At 40.9% G+C, this 27,611-nt stretch overlaps 1 protein-coding gene across 2 annotated transcripts in view; it reads right to left on the reverse strand.

Moving 5' to 3' along the window:
• The window catches only part of LOC134210281 (ubiquitin-conjugating enzyme E2 W), a 152,239-nt gene that overhangs the window by 12,836 nt on the left and 111,792 nt on the right, over positions 1–27,611 (reverse strand). Inside the window, exons 2-3 of one of the 2 annotated variants that reach the window (XM_062686328.1) lie at positions 1,607–1,952; positions 1,382–1,473 (exon numbers count right to left, since the gene is read on the reverse strand). In XM_062686328.1, coding sequence (XP_062542312.1) covers positions 1,382–1,473; positions 1,607–1,738 — 224 coding nt within the window. In that variant the 5' untranslated portion in view covers positions 1,739–1,952. The remainder of the gene's footprint in view (positions 1–1,381; positions 1,474–1,606; positions 1,953–27,611) is intronic. The other variant, XM_062686329.1, reaches the window with a different exon arrangement.

The following is a 27,611-nucleotide window of genomic DNA, read 5'->3' on the forward strand; positions in this document are numbered from 1 at the left end:
TAAATCTCTCCCCAACCTGTTATCTATTAATGTCATAATTATATCTTCATTATTCTACTTTGGAACGTCTTGAAAGATTGAAAAGAAAACGCAGTAAATTTCAATTATGCTGTTGGTGTGTTTGAACAGCTGGCAACAATGTCACGAGATGTGAACATAAACAGCTAGTATTATGAAAAATAAAACATAAATATCAACGTAAATCAAAGCTAATCTGTTGATTTTCGGACACATTTCGTTAGTTTATATCATAAGTAAACCGTATTGAGTAATCCTGCGTACAACTCAGACTGAAATCGTTCACATTAATGCAATGTTTACGGTAATCGGATGTTAACAAAACAAGTGGTTATTTTTGTCTGCCTTGTAGATTGGTAGGTGTTGGTAGTCAAGTTTCTCACGACTACTAATCTTAAGTTGATGATTTTTATGGCACAACTACAAACAGATTGGCGTGCCACCCCAAGTCACCTTAACATTTTAAAAATTTAAAAAAGAGGCAAATAGATAGACCCTAAGAGCAACTTCAACAGTGATACAAATCCTCGATTTAGACCAAATTTTGGACCAATTTAAAAAATTGAGCTCGCATCAGTGTTCAAAATTTTGCTCTATACCAGTTTTCTGGTCTATTTTTTTGGAACTGGACTAATTTTGAACCATGAAAAACCACATTCGTAAAATTAATTTTTCACCCAAAAATCATGGTTTTCTACACTGTTGTAATAATTGTAGTTTGTAAATAGAAGTAGTAATAATAGTTAAGAATAATAGTATTAAGCTGAATTTGTACATCATTTGGAAGCATTGTATTTTCTGTTGATATGAAAAGAAGAGGAGGTTTTGCGCCCATTTGAGAAAGAGCGCAAGTGCTCTACTCAAACGGGCTTTTCCCTGCTCCAAACAAATACCTAAACAAATAAACAAATAATAGATCGCTTGCTGATGTTGTTAAGAAAGCATACATGTACGAAAAAAGTTTCAAATGTTACGACAAAGCGCGAACAGACGCATTTAATTTCAATATGTTTTGAACCAAACTTTAGATCAACGAACAAAAAAATGCCTTGGTCTAAATTTCAGTTCCAAATTTATTTTTATGCCACTTTTCTACTCTTTTATTTTGGATCTTGTATAGATGTTGGTCCATTTTTGCTCAATTTTGGACCAAAATCCATGTTGTTTGGAACAAGATGTATCGAGATGATTACTGGACATGTATTAAAAATAATATTTATTTCTGTTTTATGTCAGAGACTCTGAGTTCAAAAGTACGTCAAAGAGAAAATATGATGCCAGAATTATTTTGAATATGTAAAAATAAAATCCGGGCATTTTTTTTATTTTCGGGAAGAAACCCAAAAATATACCAAATACTTACTGTGTTAAGTTTTGACTAACGCTTTCCTCGTCTACCGTCACTCCTGGTGGGGGTTCTTTGATGAGGGACATTAATTCTTTTTGTAACCGTCGCTGCAATTACAGAACACAAACCAATTAGTTTTTAATATTACCAAATACATCAAGCTTTAAAGCGACAGATTTTACTGTCAATCGAAAAGTGCTGTCACACAACCTGAGACCCCCCACTATCGGTTTTACTTGCCTCCCACCGGCTGTTATCCAGGATCAGCTTGCGATTGTCTTTCGTCGCATCCTGTATCACCGTGCTGGCCGTGGTGGAGATACTCTCCGATTTGGACGGCTTTTCCTTGCAGGCTCGAAACCGATTCAACATTGTCGAATTGTTTTTTTTTGTTAATTCCTATCCGCTTCCTACTAATCTAATTTGAGTATTTTCAATTTAAACGTCGACGTCGTTTATATCACAACTGTTTGGGAGTATTTTGTTTATCTCACGGCTCGGAAGGTGGATCAGCTTGCGGTGTGTGGTAGGCACAATGTGCTTAGTTTTGTTCGACGAATCATCGGCACAAACGGTGTGGGACACTCTGCAATCAAGTCATGACGGGAAATATACTGTTAATTCGACTCGGAAGGTATTAAATCCAAAGGAAACGCATTGTCTGGACGCAAAACTTATCGGGAAGACGCTTGTTGTATTTTTAAAATTTTGATTGATTGACGCCGGGCTCTTTATTGTTTTGGTGGAATGACGGCGACTCACGCTCCGAAAGTAAATAAACACCTCGCTATCTAGATTTGATGGCGCGTGTGGCTTCGAATAGTAAACGATTTCTTCGAACGTTATGTCAAGGTACATAGATAGGAATCCAAACTAATGAAGCGATGATACACGTAAAGAAGAGACCTTATAAGTTATGGTCTTTTAGCCTCATAGTGGTTTCTCATTTGACTTATTGAACCTGCGCAAACCTTCAGCCACGCTGAAGGGTTGTCGTGTTAGGCAGCGTCCACGCAAGGTACCTAGCATCAAATGGAGTGAAGATCTGCATGGGAAAACTGTCAAAACGTACACAAGTATACGCGTGCAATGTACACAACTACATTTAATTCTGGGTACCTTGCGAGGACGCGCCGTACCGGCGGTCCTTAGGTCGTACACTTTGAGCTGCACATGGTCGCTTTGGTAAGGCCTAGTTGCAGTTTCTAATAGAAGTTTGACACAGCCCTCTGTCAAACCCTACATTCTACGTAAGCCCCACAATTCGTTGTGGACAAGAGAACAATAGCCAAGTTTTTGGACATAGCCCCTGTTGCTCTTTTACCTACCTGTATGAATCTCCGTTCAAACAGTTTGGCTTTCTTTTCTTTTTCATCTTAACAACATTTTAGTCCTGAAGGCCCTTATGTCCTAACGATCTTTGTCTAATAGTCGCGAACAAACATTCAGAAAAGCAAAAGAGCGTTTATACATCGCTGTTTTCTTTTGAATTCATATCTGATAAACTGTTCTTGACCTACGGTGCAATATGGAAATATCGAACCTCATTGACCATGAATTGAATCCCATTAACACTAGGATTGATTCGCTAAAAAAACTTACGCGGATACATTCGTGCAGAAAATCGTTGTAACTAAATTTTCAAATGGCTATATCTCAGTGGTTTTTCAACCGATTTTCTCAGTTTTTTCACCAACCTCTTAGCCATCTCTTCTAGTTTCTGGACATTGCATAATATTGTATCTAGGGGTGTTCAATTTTTCACTAGAGCTGTGGGAGTAAAGCAACGGATTTAGAAAAATGCGATTTTGGAGATATACTTATATTTCACTACCAAAAATGATATCTATTCATATAGTGATGATGGAAATGATAAAATAACAAATAAAAGACATCACCTGGAACATAAGAACACATGTTGAGCATCCCTACTATGCATTCGATGATAATTCGGTACCTTTAGGAACCACTTCATACTACACGATGTATGAAGCTTCAGAAAATGTTTTCAAGCATGTTGTCTACTGTGAACTTGTTAAAATAAATGTAAACTATATACGAAACATGTGTGATAATAAATTATGATGTTCTAGGATCTCCGAACTGTACTGGAATTTGAATCAAACGGTCTACCGAATCAACCAAGGCTTCCATGATGCCCCCAGCCGCAGTATCAACCCAATTATGTCCTCCGAGTATTTATCTTTCACTTGCGTCTCAAATCCAAACATATGAGATGTTGTAAGATCTCCAAATTGTCCTGGAGTTTGAATCAAATGGTCTACCGAATCAACCAAGGCTTCCATGATGTCCCATACCGCGGTATCAACCCAATTATGTCCTCCGAGTATTTATCTTTCACTTGCGTATCAAATCCAGGCATTTGAGTTGTTGTAAGATCTCCAAATTGTCCTGGAGTTTGAGTAAAATGGTCTATCGAATCAACCACGGCTTCCATGATGTCCTCCGCCGTAGTATGAACCCTATTATGTCCTCCGAGTATTTGTCTTTCACTTCCATCTCAAATCCAGGCATATGAGATGTTGTAAGATCTCCAAATTGCCCTGGAGTTTGAGTAAAATGGTCTATCGAATCAACGAAGGCATCCATGATGTCCCCAGCCGCGGTATCAACCCAATTATGTCCTCCGAGTATTTATCTTTCACTTGCGTCTCAAATCCAGGCATTTGAGATGTTGTAAGATCTGCAAATTGTCCTGGAGTTTGAATCAAATGGTCTACCGAATCAACCAAGGCTTCCATGATGTCCCATACCGCGGTATCAACCCAATTATGTCTTCCGAGTATTTATCTTTCACTTGCGTATCAAATCCAGGCATTTGAGATGTTGTAAGATCTCCAAATTGTCCTGGAGATTGAGTTAAATGGTCTACCGAATTAACCACGGCTTCCATGATGTCCTCCGCCGTAGTATGAACCCTATTATGTCCTCCGAGTATTTGTCTTTCACTTCCATCTCAAATCCAGGCATATGAGATGTTGTAAGATCTCCAAATTGCCCTGGAGTTTGAGTAAAATGGTCTATCGAATCAACGAAGGCATCCATGATGTCCCCAGATACGGTATCAACCCAATTATGTCCTCCGAGTATTTATTTTTCACTTGCATCTCAAATCCAGGCATTTGAGATGTTGTAAGATCTCCAAATTGTCCTGAAGCTTGAGTAAAATGGTCTATCGAATCAACCAAGACATCCATGATGTCCTAAGCCGCGGTGTCAACCCAATTATGTCCTCCGAGTATTTATCTTTCACTTGCGTATCAAATCCAGGCATTTGAGTTGTTGTAAGATTTCCAAATTGTCCTGGAGTTTGAGTAAAATGGTCTATCGAATCAACCACGGCTTCCATGATGTCCTCCTCCGTAGTATGAACCCAATTATGACCTAGGAGTATTTGTCTTTCACTTCCATCTCAAATCCAGGCATATGAGATGTTGTAAGATCTCCAAATTGCCCTGGAGTTTGAGTAAAATTGTCTATCGAATCAACGAAGGCATCCATGATGTCCCCAGCCACGGTATCAACCCAATTATGTCCTCCGAGTATTTATCTTTCACTTGCATCTCAAATCCAGGCATTTGAGATGTTGTAAGATCTCCAAATTGTCCTGAAGCTTGAGTAAAATGGTCTATCGAATCAACCAAGACATCCATGATGTCCTAAGCCGCGGTGTCAACCCAATTATGTCCTCCGAGTATTTATCTCTCACTTACATCTCAAATCCAGGCATTTGAGATGTTGTAAGATCTCCAAATTGTCCTGAAGCTTGAGTAAAATGGTCTATCGAATCAACCAAGACATCCATGATGTCCTAAGTCGCGGTGTCAACCCAATTATGTCCTCCGAGTATTTATCTTTCACTTGCGTATCAAATCCAGGCATTTGAGTTGTTGTAAGATCTCCAAATTGTCCTGGAGTTTGAGTAAAATGGTCTATCGAATCAACCACGGCTTCCATGATGTCCTCCGCCGTAGTATGAACCCAATTATGTCCTCCGAGTATTTGTCTTTCACTTCCATCTCAAATCCAGGCATATGAGATGTTGTAAGATCTCCAAATTGCCCTGGAGTTTGAGTAAAATTGTCTATCGAATCAACGAAGGCATCCATGATGTCCTCAGCCTCGGTGTCAACCCAATTATGTCCTCCGAGTATTTATCTTTCACTTGCGTCTCAAATCCAGGCATATGAGATGTTGTAAAATCTCCAAATTGTCCTGGAGTTTGAATCAAATGGCCTACCGAATCAACCAAGGCTGCCATGATGTCTTCAGCCACGATATCAACGCAATTTAGTGGACATAATTGTTTTTAAATTACTTTCCATATGAACCACGACTTGCAAATCAACCCTACCTTGAAATATGTCTCCAGCAGATGTTTTTATCCAATCTTCCGAGCCCATGCACATGTTTGGTACATAAAAATGCGATGTTATTAGTCCCCCAAATCGCCCTGGATGTGGATCAAGTTGTCTGTCAACCAAATCAACCTCGCCTGGAACTATGTCTCCAGCGAAGGTATGTATCTTATCATGTCTTCCGAGCTCATGCACACATTTAGTCGAGTCAAGTACGAGACACTAAAGAAGGCCTCACATATCTGGTAAGTTACAATTAAAAATTGTCTTATGACAAGTCATTACCCAATTCATGCAGCTAGGGATGACAGTTTACCGGAGTGTGAGATTTCTGCTGCCGTGACTGGTCCTACGTAGTACTTAACGTACTCCTCCCAAAACAACACGCTTTACGATGCCTCTCTGAAATGTTTTCAATTCCCTCATTTTTTCGATTCAAAGAGAAAAAACCGAAATAAACCATCAATATGCTTGCCTATACGTTCCATTCTAGTGTCTTCTTCCGTTTACCTCGAGGACATTACTAGGACCTGATTGTACCAATTTGATCAATGATGATCGGATTTAACGAGACGTGCCCGAAATTAGACTTCGACTGACAAAGTGATGTTCTTAAAATTGAGGTTTTTAGAGTGAAGTTTCATTAAGACAAACATACACTGTCGAATGATTATTATAATAATAATAAACAATAAACATCATAAGTAAAGTAATCAACTCATATGCCTAGAATTGTAATGCAAGTAAAAGACAAATACTCGGAGGGCATAATTGGGTTGGTAGCGCGGCTGGGGACAGCATGAAAGCTTTGGACGATTCGATAAACCATTTGTTTCAAACTCATGGACAATTTGGAGATCTTACAACATTTCAATTGCCCAAAACTGCGACGCAAGTGAAAGACAAATATTCAGAGGACATTATTGAGTTGATGCTGCGGCTGAGGACTTCATGGAAGCTTTGGTTGATTCGGTAGACCATTTGATTGAAACTCAAGGACAATTTGGAGATTTCACAACATTTCAATTGCCTGAAACTGCGACGAAAGTGAAAGACAAATATTCAGAGGACATAATTGGGTTGATGCCGCGGCTTGGGACTTCATGGAAGCCTTGGTTGATCCGTTAGACCATTTGATTCAAACTTCAAGACAATTTTGAGATTTTACAACATCTCATATGCCTAGATTTAAGACGCAAGTAAAAGACAAATATCCGAAGTACATAATTGGGGTGATACCGCGGCAGAGGACATCATGGAAGCCTTAGTTGATTCGATAGACCATTTTGCTCAAACTCCAAGGCAATTTGGAAATCTTACAATATTTCAAATGCCTGGATTTAAGACACAAGTGAAAGATAAATACTCGGAGGACATAATTGGGTTGATACCGTGGCTAGGGGCATCATGAAAGCTCTCGTTGATTCGATAGACCATTTTACTCATACTCCAGGACTATTTGGAGATCTTTCAACATCCCCTATGCCTGGATTTGAGACGCAGGTGAAAGACAATTACTCGGAGGACATAATAGGGTTAATACTGCGACTGAGGACATCATGGAAGCCTTGGTTGATTCGATAGATCATTTTTCTCAAACTCCAGGGCAATTTGGAGATCTTACAACATCTTAAATACCTGGATTTGAGATGCAAGTGAAAGACAAATACTCGGAGGACATAGTAGGGTTTATACTACGGCGGAGGACATCATAGAAGCCTTAGTTGATTCGATAGACCATTTTACTCAAACTCCAAGACAATTTGGAGATCTTACAACATCTCATATATTTGGATTTGAGACGCAAGTGAAATGTAAATACCCGGAGGACATAATTGGGTTGATACCGTGGCTGGGGACATCATGGATGCCTTGGTTGATTCGATAGACCATTTTACTCAAACTCCATGGCAATTTGGAGATCTTACTACATCTCATATGCCTGGATTTGAGATGGAAGTGAAAGACAAAAACTCGGAGGGCATAATTGGGTTGATACCGTGGCTGGGGACATCATGGATGCCTTCGTTGATTCGATAGACCATTTTACTCAAACTCCATGGCAATTTGGAGATCTTACTACATCTCATATGCCTGGATTTGAGATGGAAGTGAAAGACAAATACTCGGAGGACATAATAGGGTTCATACTACGGCGGAGGACATCATGGAAGCCTTGGTTGATTCGATATACCATTTTACTCAAACTTCAGGACAATTTGGAGATCTTACAACAACTCAAATGCCTGGATTTGAGACGCAAGTGAAAGATAAATACTCGGAGGCCATAATTGGGTTGACACCGCGGCTGAGGACATCATGGATGCCTTGGTTGATTCGATATACCATTTTACTCAAACTTCAGGACAATTTGGAGATCTTACAACATCTCAAATGCCTGGATTTTAAACGCAAGTGAAAGATAAATACTCGGAGGACATAATTGGGTTAATACTGCGGCTGGGGGCATCATGGAAGCCTTGGTTGATTCGGTAGACCGTTTGATTCAAATTCCAGTACAGTTCGGAGATCCTAGAACATCATAATTTATTATCACACATGTTTCGTATAAAGTTTACATTTATTTTAACAAGTTCACAGTAGACAACATGCTTGAAAACATTTTCTGAAGCTTTATACATCGTGTAGTATGAAGTGGTTCCTAAAGGTACCGAATTATCATCGAATGCATAGTAGGGATGCTCAACATGTGTTCTTATGTTCCAGGTGATGTCTTTTATTTGTTATTTTATCATTTCCATCATCACTATATGAATAGATATCATTTTTGGTAGTGAAATATAAGTATATCTCCAAAATCGCATTTTTCTAAATCCGTTGCTTTACTCCCACAGCTCTAGTGAAAAATTGAACACCCCTAGATACAATATTTTGCAATGTCCAGAAACTAGAAGAGATGGCTAAGAGGTTGGTGAAAAAACTGAGAAAATCGGTTGAAAACCACTGAGATATAGCCATTTGAAAATTTAGTTACAACGATTTTCTGAACGAATGAATCCTAGTGTTAATAATCGCAACGATGGTAATGTTCCGCTCATTCCGCGCACCATTCTACCCATTCAATAGCAGCGACTAATGCGCTCAATGAAATTACTTTTAAAAATTACCCATTAATTTTCTCGATCGTCAGTCGGTTTTGATTGTGGGTGATGATAAAAGACCGACGACGCATCGGCACATGAATGCATCGGATCGGAGCACCTTTCGACAGTTGGCAATGAAGTTTACGATCAGTGTCTTTCATTCATTCATTTAGTTACTATCGCCAAAGGGGATCAGTAACATCCATACCTACTCTTGTCTTTTTGAAAAAAGCTGTTACTACATTATGATCGAAAGTCGCAAAAGAAAATCTTCTTAATTTATTATTCAGAATGTATCATAATATTATAATGGTACTGAATTGGGTCAGATTACATGAAATATAAATTAGTTTATTAGAATTAGTTTTCCGAATATTTCATATTAGCAATCTCTACAAAGTCTCATACACGAAGACGTTTTCATCTATTCTATCAGCTTTTAGCTGTTATCAGCTGAATCAATTCAGTTCAAGCTGGATTTTCTGTGTCACCATAATCAAGATTAGCTTGGGTAACGTAATTCCTTTCTATATCAGTGTTCGATGCATAACAAGCCATGCAATTATTGATGAGTCTTTCAAACAACTGACCTCCGATTTCGTAAACATCCCTCGGCATTGCGCAGCTCTTGTTCATCGGAATCGATAAGATTTGTCGATTTCGATTTTCTAAGCCATTCATTAACATACTGGAACATACCGGCATGATTCGGATGGTACCGATAGCCATTCGATCGAAATTTGCAGAATTGCTACTAATAATAGAGACTCGAGCGAGGGAAAGACCTCTAACGGTGCTAACTGTTCAGCTATCACTCGATCTACAATGGCCCCAGTAGCTATAGTCACGGACCTACGTACCTCGTCCAGCGGACAGACAACGAACGATCGTGGCTCGCGGACTGGTAGATTGGTGGTAAGTCCTATCTGTACGTACGTCCGCCGCGCCGCCGCCGTCATCGCAATTGCAACTTGCAATGGAGCATTGCGGCTCGCCGCGTAGGCCGGATTTATGGCTGTTTGGTTTGGATGTGCTACTTCTTGGAACCATTCTGCCCGCCGGATCACGTAGACAGTGTCCGCCCGCCGTCAAACATTGTTTAGATGGGACGATTTGAAAAGGCGATTAAGATTGCAATCGCTGGGCTTGCAAGCTTGTATAGCTTGTTTGTGGATTATTAATGGATGCAGTTGGTTCTGTTTTAGCTTGGAGCGTGCTTTCGAATCCAGTGCTATGCAACAGTTGTGTTTTAGCATGACGCCAATAAGCAGCTCGTCCAAAACCATGTCTATTATACATTTCATATAAAATCCAATTTTAATTGTGAGAATAGCCTAAGAATAAAATAAGCTAAACTTTCACCAAACAATTCTTAAAATCTATACATATGAAAATGAAATCAAGACATCCAAAACGTAGCTGAACGCTCCTGTTATCTGTTGATGGTGTTGGTTTGTGTGGAAGAGCTATCAGATTCTTCATATCGTCGTTTAAATCTTTGTTTACAAAAGCAGATAAGTCGTTTTGAAAATTTTGTCTTGAAATGGTCTGTGTTCTTATCTGCATAATTCGAAAACGACTGTATGGATTTTTTCCATTTCTTCAGCAAATATGTTCGTTGTCGTTTCCGACAAGTATATATGATATTTCCTCATGCAAAAGTCACGAGGAAGGCTGAGTTAACCCTTTGTCTGTGCTCTGGGGTCAATATGACCCCAGGCCAGTTTGAGTGGCCGCCATTTTTTAGTTTTCAACCGATTCTCCTAATTTTTGGTAGTTTGGTAAAACTCGCCGAGATCTGTCTCCTAGGTGCAAATTCGCTTGAAAAATCTTGAAAATATGCGCTACAGTGTCCTTTTTTCAAAAAACATAAGTTGCCCGTGCTCTGGGGTCAAATTGACCCCAAATTGAAATTGCTATAACTTTTTTAATGTTTGGCCAATTTTGGATTTTTGGGGCTGTTTCGAAAGATAATTTAATTATCTTTTAGTTCATTACCAAAGATTGACTATAGGTGGACGGGTACATCGCGGGTGGGATTTTCGTAAAAAAGGGTATAAAAACAGTGATTTTTCATGCTTATTTTATTACATCTGAAAATCCTACCCATTCTGAACTGCACTTTTTCAAAAAGGTTATGCAGAAAGGCGTGTGCTTTGGCATGAGGCATTGAATAGTTTAGCGCTTGATCGCTAGGTGGTGGTATATTTGAATTTCATTATTCTAGACTACTCAAGTAATTCCGATACACAGGATTTTGTTTTTACACGATTTTTTTTCGCTCGTATTTTTGATCGTGTGACTTCAATTTGCCACCAAACTCTTCGCAACATGTTTCAAAAAATCCAGAATAAATCAAAGAAAAATCACATGATAATTAATATGCGTTAAACATTTAGGATGAGTGGAAAATTGAGAAAATGTAAATCGTGTAAAAACAGAATCCAGTGTATAGAATTTTCCTCATTGTAAATATTCTAATCGCACAATTTTGAAATTTGTAAAGATGACGTCTTTAACAAAGTTCGTCTGGTGGGAATGGACTGTCATGTGACGGAATAAATAATTAGGAAATTTACAAATAGGCGGCGCTAGTGTACTTGCAATATTCTTGCATATTTGAAATATTGCTTTAGCTTGAGATCCCTCATACTTACACCCAAGTTGTATTCGGCAACATTGTTCAGGATGTCTATCACTACAAAGCGGTGCTCAATATAATGAGCACTTCTTCCTATTTTAAATTTGTGCGATAAGAATATTTACACTGAGGAGAATTCTATATATCGGAATATCTTGAGTAGTCTAAAATAATGAATTCAAATATACCATCACCTGGCGGCCGAGTTCTAAACTTATCAACGCCTCATGCCAAAGCACATGCCTTCCTGCATAGACTTTTTAAAAAAGTTGCAGTTCAAAATGGGTAGGATTTTCGGATATAAGTAAAATAATCATGAAAAATCACTGTTTTTGTATCCTTGTTCACTAAAACCCCTCCCCGCGATGTACCCGCCCACCTATAGTCAATCTTTGGTAACGACCTGAAAAATGATTAAATTATCTTTCGAAACAGCCCCAAAAATTCAAAATTGGCCAAACATTGAAAAAGTTACAGCAATTTCAATTTGGGGTCAATTTGACCCCAGAGCACAGACAACGTAAGTTTTTTTGAGCATAGACAAAAGGTTAATCATGAAAAATCGGAATCAGCTGCTTAAAAAAACCCTTCCAGAAATATTGTTTAAGGACAAATTCCCCGGAATCCAAAACTAAATGCACTTGTGTTTTCAAAAGCACCCCATTCAAAACGTAAGCCACGCACAACTCCCATTTTATCATTCCAACTTTGTTGCGACGCAGCAGTTGTGCGTGGCTCCCGTTTTGAATGAGGTGCACGTTTCGAGGCGTTTTGCAGCTCTGACAGTATTTGCCTCACGACTCTGCTTACCGCATTCCACGTATCTTCATCGTGACACATTCGCTCTGCGATGATGTCCACGCGTAGGGCAGGCATTCCTCTACGTGCTTCCGCAAACCTCGGACAATCGAATAACACGTGCTCTGGAGTCTCCTCTACGTTGAAACACGCCGGGCAGAATGGCGAGGACGCATGGCCACACCGGTGCATATATTGGCGGGAACAACCATGTCCGGACAGGAACTGTGTAAGGTAAAAATTCACCTCACCATGCTCCCTGTACACCCACGTCGACACATTGGGGATGAGCCGATGGGTCCACCTTCCATTATCCGCATTGTCCCACTCCTGCTGCCACTTCACCAAAGAGTCCAGTTTCACCGTCTTCCTCACATTTCTGGTATCTCTCCGTTGGTAACACTCGATATCCTCTGCTAGGGTTATGCAGATTGGAATCATCCCTGCGATAACGCAAACTGCCTCCGAGGAAATGGTTCGGTACGCACTCGCGACTCGAACGGCCATTAGGCGAAACACGCTGTTCAACTTTCTGCGGTTACGTTTCGTCTTGAGCGCAGCTCCCCAGGCAGGTGCTCCGTACCTCAGTATCGAGGATGATACTGCTGCCAGAAGACGTCTACTGCTGCTTTTAGGACCACCCACGTTCGGCATGATCTTTGCAAACGCACTAACCATTTTAGCTGCCTTTTCGCAGCAATAGTCCACATGGGTGTTGAAATTCAACCGGTCGTCGATCATCACTCCTAGATGCCTCAAAGCCCGCACGGACGGTATGTTGTACCCTCCTACGGTAATCTGGATCCGCTGGATCTCTCGGCAGTTGCTAACCAGTATCACTTCCGTTTTGTGATGAGCCAGCTGCAGCTTGACTCCGTTCATCCAGTTTTCAACTGCGTCGGTCGTTTCCGCCACTAACATTTCTACTTCTTCCAACGACTCTCCGGTTATTGTAAGGACGACATCGTCCGCGAATCCGAAGATCTTCACGCCTTTGGGCAACTTCAGTTTTAGAACTCCATTGTACATAATGTTCCACAGCGTTGGGCCTAGTATGGAACCTTGCGGAACACCTGCCGTAACCCTAATCGACTTCTACCCCGAATTCGTTTCGTAAACCAGGATCCGGTTCTGAAAGTAACTTTCCAGGATTCTACACAAGTAGTCAGGAACCCGCATATCGTGCAGCGCTGCGGCGATGGCCTCCCAGCTGGCACTGTTAAAAACGTTTTTGACGTCAATCGTTACTACAGCGCAGAATCGATTGCCACACCTCTTCTTCTTGGCCGCTCTCTCTGAAACTTCAATGACCGTCCTGATTGCATTCACCGTCGATCTGCCTTTTCGGAATCCGAACTGCTTTTCCGATAAGCCAGTCTCGCCCTCAGTGAACTGCGTCAGCCGATTAAGGATAATCCTTTCCAGAAGCTTCCCCAGTGTATCCAGCAGGCATATGGGCCTATACGATGCTGGATTCCCCTGGTTTTGGCAGCAGCGCTAGTTTCTGAATCTATCCGGAAAGTTACCATCTGCTAGGCATTTCTGCAGCACCATCCTGAACAAATCTGGAAACGCCAGAATCGCAGTTTTTAGAGCCACGTTTGGAATTCCATCCGGACCCGGAGCTTTCTTCATCTTCAGACCTTTCGCCACTGATGACAGCTCGTCGTTGGAGACTTGCATACCTGCAATGGTTACTTAGTCTTCATCTGCGTACGGTGTAGACGGCCACATCGTAGAATCATGCTGCGGGAAGATGTGAGGCCATTTGGCCGAAGGGTGTCTGACCAAATACAATGATCTTCAGCTTGTCAGGACACATTTCCGCTGGTGTCGCTGGACCCCTGATCCTCGCTGTTACGACCCGATAAGCATTGCCCCAAGGATCAGCGTCAGCTTCCCGGCACAACTCCTTGAAGCAGTTCGATTGGCTGACTTTAATCTCCCGTTTGAAGGCCGATCTAGCTTCACGGAAGATTATCTTACGCTCCTCTCTGACTGTTTCAGACCTTGCTCTCTGAAAGCGTCTTCTGGCTCTGAGACACGCAGCACGAAGACTAGCAAGAGTTTCATTCCACCAGTAATTAAGCCTCCGGCTTCTCCTTGGCTCCAGTCTTCTTGGCATCGTAGCATCGCATGCCCTCGCAAGAGTCAGCTCATCTGCATCGAGATTTGTAGCGTCGCTGTCTGCTCGAAGTGATTCGATAAAGAGATCCTTGTCGAAGTCCTTCGCCTTCCATTTTCGTCCGCTATTCCTGATCTCTCGCCGTACCGTTGGCATTCGTGTTCCAACACTATACCGAATCGCCTGGTGATCACTATGTGTATAGTCCTCACTAACTCTCCAGCTCATGTTCCTCACCAGTGACGGACTGCAGAACGTGACGTCGATGATGGACTCCCTGCCGTCTCTGCAAAATGTTCTAACGGTACGTTCGTTGCACAGCCTGACGTCCAGCTTTGCCAACGCTTCCAGCAAACTGTAACCTTCGGATTAGTCAGTCTGCTTCCCCATTCTACTGCCCAAGCATCGAAGGCGCCGGTTTATGATTGATTACCGCTTTTTGGCTGATCAGCTGCTCCGTGAGTGAGTCCAGCATCCGGTTATACTGCGTGTGTGCGTGTTTTTTTTTCTTCCTAAACAATGGAGGGGGAATCGGCTCAACAGACATCCTGGGTTGACCAGGAAGTGCGGGGTTAGGGATCACCGAGGGAGGCAGGACTACATCCCCGACCCGCTAAACCGTTTCCATTGCCGCCAAGCCCATAGTCCCTTCGGTACAACCAGAAAGTAATGCTTCAAAGGGGGGCCAGTGCACAACGCACTCTCGAGGTTAGCTGCGTGTCCTTGCAGCACCGAACATCGTGACTCGCTTTTTTAGAAGAACACGATGGTATCGTGCCAGTGCGTTGCCGGCTTTCCAGGTGGCCTTACCACGCCCTATGTCCTCGGAAGGTGGGAAGGGTCGACTTCGCGCCTGCTTCCCTCTGCACGACTGTTATCAAGAATGATGATGCCGCGTGCACCCCAAATTGACCTCTCTGCGACAGGGTCTATTCGCCAACACACAGAGGGACTTGCTGACGCGGTGCCTACGCCTGCCCCAGACTTGACGAGGACCCCTTTCCGTCCTCGGGCTCGGAACCCGCCCGGTTGACCGACGCCGCGAAAGCGACGAAACCATGTTGTTCTTCGTGCGGCCACTTGTTCGATAAAAGGATCGAGTTCCACCACAGAGCATGACCCATGAAGCCGAATCCGATCCCTTGGACCACCTCTTATTTGCGCCTGAACTAGCCATCCTTGAGTCCACGCACCACCTTCTGTGTAGCTCTGAGACAATTTGGGCGATAGCCGATAAAACGGCGTTCCAGCCAACTTCATCTTTACACATCCTCCGAACTAGGTTGTCCGGGGTAGTGTCCAGACCCCATGTGGCAAGAATGTGGTCACGCATTGCGCGAAAACGTGGGCACACGAACAACACGTGTTCCGCCGTTTCCTCTAAACCTGCGCACACCAAACACTCGAGCGAGGCCGAGCAAGCCAGCTGCGTTACCTGCACTGTGATTAAACGCTTAAACACCGGGCACATCGAACCCCCCATGGGGTGCTTGCTGTTCACAGCTTTGCTGGAACAAATTTAACAATTGGGAGGGTTCGTGCAGCATTGTGCCTAATGTCCCTCCAATCCACAGCATCGGCAGAGATTGCTTCTGTCAGGGCCATTGCTTGTGCCCCGGTTCCAGGCACTTGAAGCAAACTTCGGGTTGCTCGTATATGCCCACAGAGCACACCGACCATCCCGCTTTGACGCTCTCTAACTTGACTACCTTGGAGGCGTCCGCTGCAGATAGCAGAACCGATGCTACCTGCGTCCCTGCCGGACCTTTCCGTAGCCGAACGGCTGCGGTGGGCGTCTCCACTTCTTCTCTTCGACTTCGGTGATCTTGTCCAGGTCTTTAACCCTTAGATTCACCACCGTCGTGAGTGCCCTCACCTTGGCCGTCTCGCCTAGGACTTCCTTCGCCAACTTCTTGTAGGCGGCGCCCTTTTGCGAGACGCCCCGCTTCAGCTCGAGGATCATCTCGCCCATCCGGGTACGTCTTATTCGACGTACGTCGGCGCCGAGTTCACCGAGCTTGACGTCACTCCTCATCGCCTTCAAGACGTCCGAGTACTTAGCCTCGTCCGTTTTGATGACTAGGGCATCGCCCCGGGAGTGATTGGCGCCTACTCTAGACTTCTTGCTACCCTCATTCGCCTGGGCCTTTTTTTCGGCCCTTGACGTCTTCGGTTTCCTCTTGTTCTTGACCAGGGTCCAGGGGGCGTCATCCCCCTCTGTTTCCCTGGTCTGGTGCGGCTGAGAGCTCTCAGCCTGCCGTAACCGCTTACAACCATCTTTCCAGGTCCCTCCTCCCCCGGTTTTGGAGGTACCAGGCCGGGGTTCAACATCCCAGCCCCACTACCCTTGCTCGGGGTAGTAACCCTACGCGTTTTAGAGCGGCCCCCAGGGAGCTCATCCCCTGGAGACTGTCCCCACGGTTTTTGTGTCTGCTCCGTTGGAGCAGTCACCCCCGACGTGCCCGCGAATACTTGAGCCTCAGTCTGGGTAGACTTTGGCACCACCGTCTTCGCTGGCACGCCCTCGGTCGATTCGACCTTGCCCGAGTCCGCGAATCCTTGGGCCTCAGTCTGGGTAGACCTCAACTCCACGGATTTCACGGGTTTACACTTGGCCGTCCCGACCGCCCTCTCCAGCTTGGCGTCCAACATCGACTTTCGAAGTTTCAGCAAGCTCCTCTTGAGGTCCTTACTGATATTATGCTTCGATGACGCAAAGTCGATGATGGCGTTCAGATGTTCTGTCGCCACCTCGAAGGCAGAAAGCCCATCGCGTTTGCGGTTCATCGCCTTCACAAGCCATGGGCCGTCTATAACCTCTACCGGCGTAGCCTGGGAGATGGTTAAGTGACCCACGCTGGCGCTGCGCACCGAGCTGCCGACTATTGCTTCTGGCCTCCTAGGCGGAGAACTGAACAACCCACCTCTTGCGAAGGGGTTGTCGCCTACGCATAATTGTTCCATGTTGGAACTGGTGGAAAAATCCAATCTCGAGTCAATTTGTCCCACTGAAAAATTATGTTGTCATCTAACAATAATGTAGGCTGAAAAACGTAGATTCCAGAGAAGTGTTTCCCACGCTCATTAGATTCCAAAAATATTGGAGAACTTTTCAGATCTATTCGATTCTAAAATTAGTGGGAAAGTTTGATTTTTTTTTTGTCAAAGGTGACATGGGGCAATTATGCGTTGAACGGCAGTATACTCGTCGGGAAACTAGGAAATGGTATGTACAAGAAGAAAATATTGTCAATCGTATAAAATACGACAGACCTCAATGGGCTGGTCACATAGTGCGAATGTCGGATGAAAAAATAACGAAAAAATATTCCGCTGCGAACCGGATAGAGACCGACGACTTCCTGCATGCTGGCTGCATGTGGTGGAATCCGACCTGGAAACACTAAACGTTCGGGTGAACTGGAAGAACATCGCCCAGGACCGGCGATTATGGACCTCTACAATACACCTGGCATAGGTATATCGATGCTATATCTAACCAGGAATCTACGTAGGTGTTATCATCGTTGAAATCAAACGCTTTCTTAGGGGGTGCATATTGACCGTTTTCCCCTTTACCAAGATTTGTCAAGATTCTTATACATCATTATTCGAAAACCTGACATTCCTTAGTTGGGTGTGGTTCCACCCTGAGAGGTTTCACCATAAGTTAGTGCCATTCACGATTTGTTCGCCTTCTCCAAGCATTGTACTTCATTAATGGCACGTCCTTCTCACTGACTATATTCAGATCAAGATGAGCATAAACAGGTATAAGAATATAAAATGTAAGTACCCTGATTCAGATGTTTTGTTCATAGAAAAAAACGGACTAATAGACTAATATGAGTCTTATAACCAGCCTACTTCGACAACAAATTGTATTCGTTCGAGGTGCCTTGCGGGAAACAAAGTACACTCGATTTCCTTCCTATAATTTTTAACCAAGATTAATACATAAACTGCCGCTAACCGCAAGTCGAGCACATCTGTATATGGGATCCATAGACATATGTGCTCGACTTGCGGTTAGTGGCAGTACAGGTGTTGCAGTATGTCAATTTCATGAATCAGCCATCTTGAATTTTTGAATGGAAGAGCCACCATCGGTTACTTTTTGCACTGAAAATGATCACCCCGCGCTAATCTCTTCCATCTACTGACGACGTAAGTGAACCCTGATATAAGAACCCTGTTTTTAACTTTATTTGAATGAATTTGACTTTGAATAAAAAAATATTTAAAATAAAAGTCACTTTCATGTATCACCTTCGATACAAAATCGTGATGATTAGTTTCTTTTGGCCTTCCTTCATCTACGATTACCTTAGATACTTTCTCAAGCCTTATGTAAGCCTCCCGCATCTTCTCGATTTGTCACAATATCAACTTCAGCGGAGCAAAGTAACTAATCGGATTATCCGTAACGATGTCGAATATCAGACACGTGATTCAAGCAGACTCTTTAGTACCCTTCATTGCTACTGCACCCGATTCTGGTCGTGTAAAAAAAATCCCGCACAAAATTTTTGCAAAGTTGCTTCATTTCTCACGATTTGGCGATTTTTTTACACGGATTTTCGAGTTTTGAATTGAAAACTTTTTGTACATGGAACGCATCCCCCAAGAATCGGGTGTACAATTGGTCGGGGTTCAGCCAAACCGCACCAAGCGGCTTTTTGACTGACTTGTAATATTTTGTTCGCACAAGGAAAACGGGAATTCATTTCATATCAATTCATACGTATATTTGATGTATGATATCCTCAGCTATGGAGTTGGGGGATATTTGATGAGATTCACGATCAATTTAATCCACTAAACGAAAGCTTGGGCAGAAAAATTGGTGATTTTTTGTTGGCGCTTGGTGTGTTTTGGCAGAACACCGACCAATTATTACTTTTCTATACTATCCTTCATTAGATACACATACGACACGATCAATCATTACCGCCTCAGAGCCCCGAACGTATTAAGTGCCTGACCCCTCACAGCATGTTGAGAAATCGAAAATTCATAAATAATCTCAATGTTATACCTAAGTCTCGATTGACCGGGCCATAAGCGGTTTATAAGTCGCTGAACAAATGTTGTGTAAAAAAGTTCAACGCATTCAAGATGTTAGTCTGCAGTCAAATCAAGTCAATGACTGCAATCCGAAGAATGTGTGCTCTGCACGATTCAGGAATGTGACTCACCAATGAATGCTGACTGAAATCTTCGGAATGCGTTCCCTTTTCTGCTTTATCTCCTATCCCAAAGCACCCCACGTATGTGCGGTCTGGTACAGCGCTAATTAGCACGCAAATTCACTTCTGTCTTCGACTTCATCCAAAATGCCACAATCCTTCATCTCAAGGTAAAAAGAAAAAAATAATTAAAAAACGAGAATCTAAAAATGCAGCGTCTGAGAATTCGGCTCCCACTGGTTCCATTAGGAGCCGACTGACTGAACGCGAAACCTCGGTAACTTTATCTCGCCGTAAGTATTGGAAGACTGTCACATCAGATAGCGGGAAAAGACAGATTTGTCGCATTTTGTCTGAACAACATGCTGCATGCACCGGGACGACCGATGCACGCCCCTGCTCTCGGCTTGCCAGCCAGCATCTTGACAAATCACTGATCTTCAACTTGATCTTCTCTCCCAGCCCATGCAGATCATCACGTCATGGGTCCCGCGCCGTGGGTCGACCACGCCAGACGAGATTGAAGACAGCAATTAGTCACTGTTGGCGGCGGTATCGACGGATGGATTTATATACGGCCCGTATAAAAGTAAGAACAAAGACATAAAATACTTTTAAAATGAAAAGTAATTCAGTGTTATATTTTTGCTAAGCCTGGCATTTGTTTTTCTTTGTATAGATGAAGATGAAGTCTTATATTTTGGCAGAGTACATTAAATCGATCGGACAAAACATTTTTAAATTAAAAATAATAACAAAAAAATCGACGTCTAATGACGAAATAATGATACAAATTTTCTGTTTTAGCCATAAAGAATACGTATGCAAAATTTCAAACAACTAAAAAAAATGCTGCAAATTCAAATAGAGGGGTGGTAAATCCACTGTAAATCACGCTTCAGCAAACCCATTCCTCTGCTATTCTGACTACGAACAAGATGAGACCACCAAAAACTCGAAGTTTTGTTGAGTATTGTTTTTTTTTAAATAACGCGGTTTTTTTTTAAATAACACGTTTTTTACGCGGTACATGGAGCGACGTAAAAAAAACCTTAGTGTACTTCAAAATTGTCCAAAAGCAAAATCAATTCCTCTTATGGAAAGAACTTGTCACCACGTTAGCCGTATGTATAACTTACGTGCTTTTTCTTCAATTTCTTCAATTCTTCAACTTAGCTTGCTTTTCAACTTAGTGTTCTATGAGCATTTCCACCGAAACGTAGCTTGGTGTGAAACATAAATATCATAATCTCAACATTTCTAGCAATTAATACATTATTTCGGCGAAATCTTGCCGGTCCCGTATCGATACACTCAACTCTGAACCGCTTCCCTCCCAGGCCAAGGCCCGTCAGGCAAACAGCATCGCATTTAATGCACTTTTAACGACACATTTTACGAGGTCTTTTACTCTCTCCCACTCGATCGAAATAAACGCGCGGCGGAGTGATGAAGAATGGGCCCAGAGACCTCATCATAATGCACTGCAATTAATATTGCAACCGACACGCGCGTTATATTTATAATCGAGAAGAAGATGCCTCATCGGAAATGGACTCCTTCGTCGTCGTCGTCAAGCAGTTGTGGTTTCATGATGCACTTTAGTTTGCCAAATGTTTCATCTCGCGAGCAATGTAACGGTGACGTTCAAAATGGCCAAAGTAAATAATCACGTTCTTTTCGCATCACATTCTTAGAGTGTCTCTCAAATCTGACAGAAGAATTGTTAACGTCGCGACTTATGGGGCAATAAAGATGTCTCGAACGGGGTAAACCAAAGGCGAACGTTCGGTATGTTCGTAAATTAAAGCGCGATTTATTTACATTCGCCATGTGGGATACATTTTAGTGAACACAAATTCATGATGATATGTTTATTAGGATTGTCAAAAAATGCGGATCGATTCTCCTATTTGTGGTGCTGCTTTTCATATGTTAACCTGTGACACAATCATCTGTTGTTTAGGTTTGAAACACAATGTATCTAGTTTATCACAATCATTTTTGACTGTGATATACTAGACATTGTTTTCAGTTGTATGGAGTGGTATACCTAAAATCGGTTAAAATTTTCTATGCGAAAAGTTGGAAAATATCTTCCACCAATAGGAAGCCATAGACAAAAAGTTAGGTAGTCCTTTTGTTATCTTATCTCTACTGGTCTGCTAGCAACAGACAGACCACCCCATTAGGGGATCCAAGAAGCCCTGGAGGTGATCAAAATGGCAAAGGAAACATGCTGTTTACTAACTACACTGAGACACTGCTCCCGAGTTATATGGACCCAGAAGCCCGAGCAGCACAAGTTAGACAAAAATGGTTGCAGTAACTTGATTGTAACTAAATCTGGTCACATGTGAGTTTCGGTTACCTGTGTGGAACATGTGTGCTGCTAGGGAAGGTGCTGCAGGCCAACTTCAGTACATCCGAATGGCAACCAAGGGTGACTCTCTTTCGTAGCATCCCTCCATACGCCATTTATCCGTAAAGTAAGCCATTGGCGGCTCCATCTTTGCAACCTTTAAGGAAAATTTCGATTCTTCCAACATCGGAAATCAATCCTAGGTCAATCAAGAACAGGTGAATCGGCTACTCCGTATGACCCAGCTCCAGGACTGTATCCCGATTCGAGTCAGCGAGCACGCAACCCTTAATCAAAGGAAGTGCGTAGTTAGTAGATGTTATAATTCTACGATGTAAGAGGTGAGCCAGCCTAGGGCTGAAAACCTCTCAAATGAAGACAAAAAAAAATTCTACGAATTCGGATTGATAATGACATATCTTACCCTCAAGCACATCGAGAACGGCCGTAGAGGAAATGTGGGTAAGCCCGTCACTCCCACACTTTTACAAGAAATCACTTTTCAATCAACTTTATTAACACATGTCATGTTAGTTTTTATCAGATTTGCTATTCTGAAACACATTGTCTACATAATTAAGTAGATTTCGTATGCAAAGTTCTAAAAAAAGCAATGATTCATCCACCTAGCGATATTGATGCATTTCTCGGTAAAGGTAAAAACATGTAAGAAAAGTCGAGTCCAGTACGAGACACTAAAGACGGCTTAACAGTTGAGGTCGAAATATGTATCTGTAAAGATAACAAAATTTAGTGGAATTAAATGGAGAGTACTAAACTCGTCTTACACATTTGAAGACATTCCATTAAAAAAGCTTAAATATTTTTTCGGGATGTAAGAAAAGTCTAAAATATCACTGGTTTCAAATTATCATATTTGAGTATTCTCATTGCAAGTTTCTTCGTCGAATGTGAATTGTGGGAAAATCGAGCATAATTACAAAAAAAAAGTCATTTTTTTCATACACGTTTAACAATAAGTATTTGACAACAACTCATAATTCCACAGTCCTTCGAAATTTTGTTGGTTGATAATAACAAATAAAGGTTTATTTTACAAATCCCGGTTTTTCTCGGCACGGATTTTATTCCAGAAACAGATCAATGTTAGCGATATTATTTTGCCTAAGCTTCACTGCTCGCTGGAAATTCTACGATTCAGTTTGTTATGGTAATATTGTCGTTTTAAAGAGGTATCCCAAATTGCAACAGCCAGGCGGGAATTCCTGCCTTTTCCATACTATTATCTACGAAAAATTCATTACAGAAAACAAAATTCAGGCTTATGTTATTATGTGACGGGCACCCACCTTTTTGAAAACACCTATTTTCAACATGTGTTTGTTTTACATCTATATAATAAAAAATATCAAATTTTAATGTTTACAACGCATAAATAAGAAAGTTTATGGCCCAAAGAAAGATGTTTTATAGCAGATTACATAAATTTGAGCTTACCATTATGTTTGAAGGAATCAAATGCTTGGGGGGTTGCTATGACTTCCTCCTCCCCTTTGCCGTTTAGCCGAAAAGTTGAAAAAATCTTGAGATTGAGAGTAAAGTGAGTAATGAAGAACGGGTAGTGAGATGAGAAATGCGTGAAAAGTGAAGCGAGAAGTGGCAAATGACATATTTCTTACTTCTCATAAGAAATAAGTGGTAAGAAGTACGAATTGAGGAGTGAAAAGTGAGAAGTGAGAAGTAAGAAATCAGGAGCGATTTGCGATTTGGGCGTAACTTATTTTGTAAACAAATATTGAAAGGAGAATTTCTGCTTAGCATTTCATGACAAAACCACTGTATGCCTCAGAAAAATTAAACTTTTCTTTATCAGATAAGTGAATTAGTTTTGAAAAAGAGCTCATGCATTCTGCGGAACTCATAAGTTTGTTCACAAAATAAGTCACGACCAAATCGCAAACTGGTCCCGTAATGTGAACTATAAAGAGAGAGAAATGAGTAGTGAGAAACGAGAAGTGAGAAGGGAAAGTGAGAATTGAGAAGTGAAAAGTGAAAAGTTCTTCCTTCCTGTTTCTTTCTTTCTTCTGCCTTATTTCTTCTCCTTTTATCCTTATTGCTTTTTCTTTATTCCTCCTTCTTTCTTCCATCTTCTTTATTCCTCCATCCTTCTTCCATCTTCTTTTTTCTCCTGTCTAATGTTTATGTTTATGTTTATTGTATAAAACCATCTGACATTTAGTAGTCTCAACTCATCATTCACATTTATTTCTTGCTTCTGTTTTTTTTTCTAAATATACACATCCTACTTCTCACTTCTCTTCTATTACATCTCATTTCTCACATAACTCACTTTTCACTACTTAGTACTATTTTCTAACATCTCGCTTCTCAATTCTCACTTCTCACTCCTCACTTCTCACTTGCTACTGCTAATATCTCACTCTACAGTACTCACTTTCATTTCTCAGTATTCACTTTGAACATCTTATTTCTCATTTCACAGTTCTCACTATTCACTTTTCACTTTACTTATTGAACTACTCGGCAAACAGCATTCGGCCAAATGAGGCTAATCCGAAAATGCGACATTTAAGCCCTCAAATACGCTATAAAGAAGCTCTAATTGGAATCAGACATTAAAAACAAGTATATATATAGCTGAAATGGAACTGTCTTACAGAGCAATCAATCAATGAACTTGTAAAGTAGGTTAAAAGTCCTCTAGATTATTCCAGAAATTCTTTGGGAAATATCTCCCAGAATTCCTCCGGAAATTGACACAGAAACTCTTTCAAACTTCTTCCCCGAACTCCCCGAAAAATTCCTGTAGAAATTCATTCTTATTCCTTTGGAAATTGCTCCAGCGATTCTTTTGATTTTTTTTTTCACCAATTCCTTCCAAAATAATTGGAATTGCCGAACGAATGTCTCATGGACCTCCAGAAGGAATGTCCGTCACTCTGAAATTTCTCCAAGAATTCCATCTGATATTTCTCCAAGTAAAGTGATGCTTGGACTCCTCCAGGGATTTCTTCGAAAAATCTTCTGGAAATTAATTCAGAAATTGATTTCAAAAATCTTTTTATCCAGTATTTTGCGCTCGATAATGGCAGCGTGAGTTCCTCCCAGTTTGACATTCAAGAGGTAGAAAACATTGGAACTCATCTAGTCTGCATTGATCAAAGACAATTTGGTGAATAAATAAACAAAAGTCAACGATCTTCAGTAAAGGGGTTGCATTTGTGTCTAGATATTGCTATATTTATTTGAAAATTGGGAATAATCATAATTATACTTCTTTCAGGATTGCTGAAGATTCGATTCAACAAAAAAAGAACCATTCATGTTTCAACCTGAAAATTCCCACCATATTTGAATGTAATAAGGATTGCTTATTATTCAGTTGGATTCTACTAAACGGCACATAAAATATTAGAGGGGTGATTCATACATGACATATGCTGTGTACAGATTTCTATAAAAGCATCGTAGTAACCCTCACTCGAAATTTGTATAGCAACACGTCAATATTTTTCACAAAGTTTCAATCACGGTACATTGTGTTTTTCAAACCAATAAATAATTTTGAATCTATATTTCAGTTAGCAAGATTCATGGTTTAACAAAAATAATCAAAACACAACTTTATTCAGTATTCAGCATACCATGGGAAAAGCAACAATACCACTCACAAGGTTAATGGCATTATGCGCAGCGGTCATTCAGTAGCGGATAGAACCTAGATTGAACGGCAGCAGCCCCTGAGCGTGCATGAATCCGTTTCCATAAGCTTCGTGTCTTCGTCCCTCACTTCTTGTTTAACACATATCATTCTATATGACATTCTACTTTCCAATCACATTATATATATTTTATTTCTTTCCCAAACAAATGATTTGTAATGACAATACTTTCACTTAGAAATTTAATATTAACGGCAGTATAATCGAGTGACTATCTTTGTCGTATGCGCTGACAAGTCAAATACGTTAGACCAGTTCTCTAGGAACTGTTTGGGAGTTTGGAACGTCATGGAACGTCAGAAGGGGTGATTCAAAATTTATAGTATATCCTGCGTAAAAAGCTGGATAGCTTAAAATGAGTAAAGAACGTTGGGGTTAAGAATAAATGTTCTAAAATATCTTCTTCCAAATATATATATGTACACCTATCTCAATTATAGCTTCATCCTTGTCGAATTTATATTTGAAATAATATTCATAAGTACCGTTCTCAAAAAAGATAATAGATTTACCATACACTGTTTCCAATTGAATCTTAGGTTGGACTGACTATTACAGCTTTGAACAGTCCTTTTGGGAAGCTTAGCGTGTGTGGTAATGTTGTTTATACAAATATTTCTTAAATATGTTTTGCGTGTATAGTTGAAGACATTCCACTAAAAGAGCTTAAATAATTTTGCTGAAAACATAACTATTCATTTTAATGTAAAAAGTTGATTTTTTGTGGGACAGAATTTTGTTCTTGATTCTTGGGGAGAGTTGTGAGGAGGCCTTTTGTTCGATGTTACTCGATGAACTCGCAAAAAAACAGTTTTAAATACAATTAAAAACCGAAGCAAAGCAGGAATGTTGGTTTCAATTGCGAGAAATCTATGTTTGGGAATCCATTAGGATGGTCAGCCATAAACATTCCTAGAAAATAGAATTAAAGTTTTAGGAAAATGGATATGAGAAAATACTGATGTTTTAGGGGAAATATTTGACGTTCGTTTGTTTGTATCTGTTTGTATGAACCTTGATGAGTGCCAATGTTTTCAATGAATCAAAGCCTACATTGATTAAAAGATGTAAATATTTTCTACCTCTTGAATGTCAAAAAGGAACTCACGAGGCTGCCATTATGAGCGCAAAATACTGGATAGAAGGAATTCTAAAAATTCTTTCTCCAAAAATTCATTCAGAAATTATTTTACGAAAACTTTAGAAAACAGCTTCCGGAAATCCCATCAAAAGTTCAATTAGAAATCCATAGGATTTCTTAGAAATTCCTTTAGGGGCTTGTTTGAAAAATTCTTGAGAAATTCCTTCGGAATATCTTCGTAAAATACTTGATTTCGAAACAGCTTCAGGAATTTAATCTAAAATTCATTTAGGAAATTCTTCAGATTTGTATTTAGAACTTTTTCTAAAATTTATTTGTTTTTGCCTTTCTCGTATAAAGTATTTGTAAACTCCTTCAGGAGATCCTTCGAAAATTCCTTTTGAGATTGCTTTAAAAATACCGTCGAAAAAGCCTCACATTTTTTTATTCTCATATTTTATTAGGAAGTCATTCGAAAATTTCTTTGGGAAATTTTTAGAATACACCTGAGGGAAATATTTTGGTTATTCCTACAAAAAATCCTTCACGAATTTCTTTTGAAACACTCTTAGGAATTTCTTCTGAATAGCTTTTAAAAAATTCCTCTAGAAATTTTTTAAGGGTTCGTTCGAAAATTCCGCTAAGCATTCCATAGAAATTACCTTAGAAATTCCTTTGAGAATTGTTTTGGGAATTCCTTTAACAAATCCTGCACAAATTCCTTTAGATGGTATGGTGGAGGATCTGGGAATCGAACCCATGACCATTCGCTTATAAGGCGAACCACGGTGTCTTTGTCCTAAGTGGCTTATTTTCAAAAAATCAGTATCTCAAAAACACCCATTACACGAAAGTAAAGGTT

The sequence above is a fragment of the Armigeres subalbatus genome, chromosome 2 (assembly GCF_024139115.2).
Source record: "Armigeres subalbatus isolate Guangzhou_Male chromosome 2, GZ_Asu_2, whole genome shotgun sequence".
Taxonomy (NCBI): Eukaryota; Metazoa; Arthropoda; class Insecta; order Diptera; family Culicidae; genus Armigeres; species Armigeres subalbatus.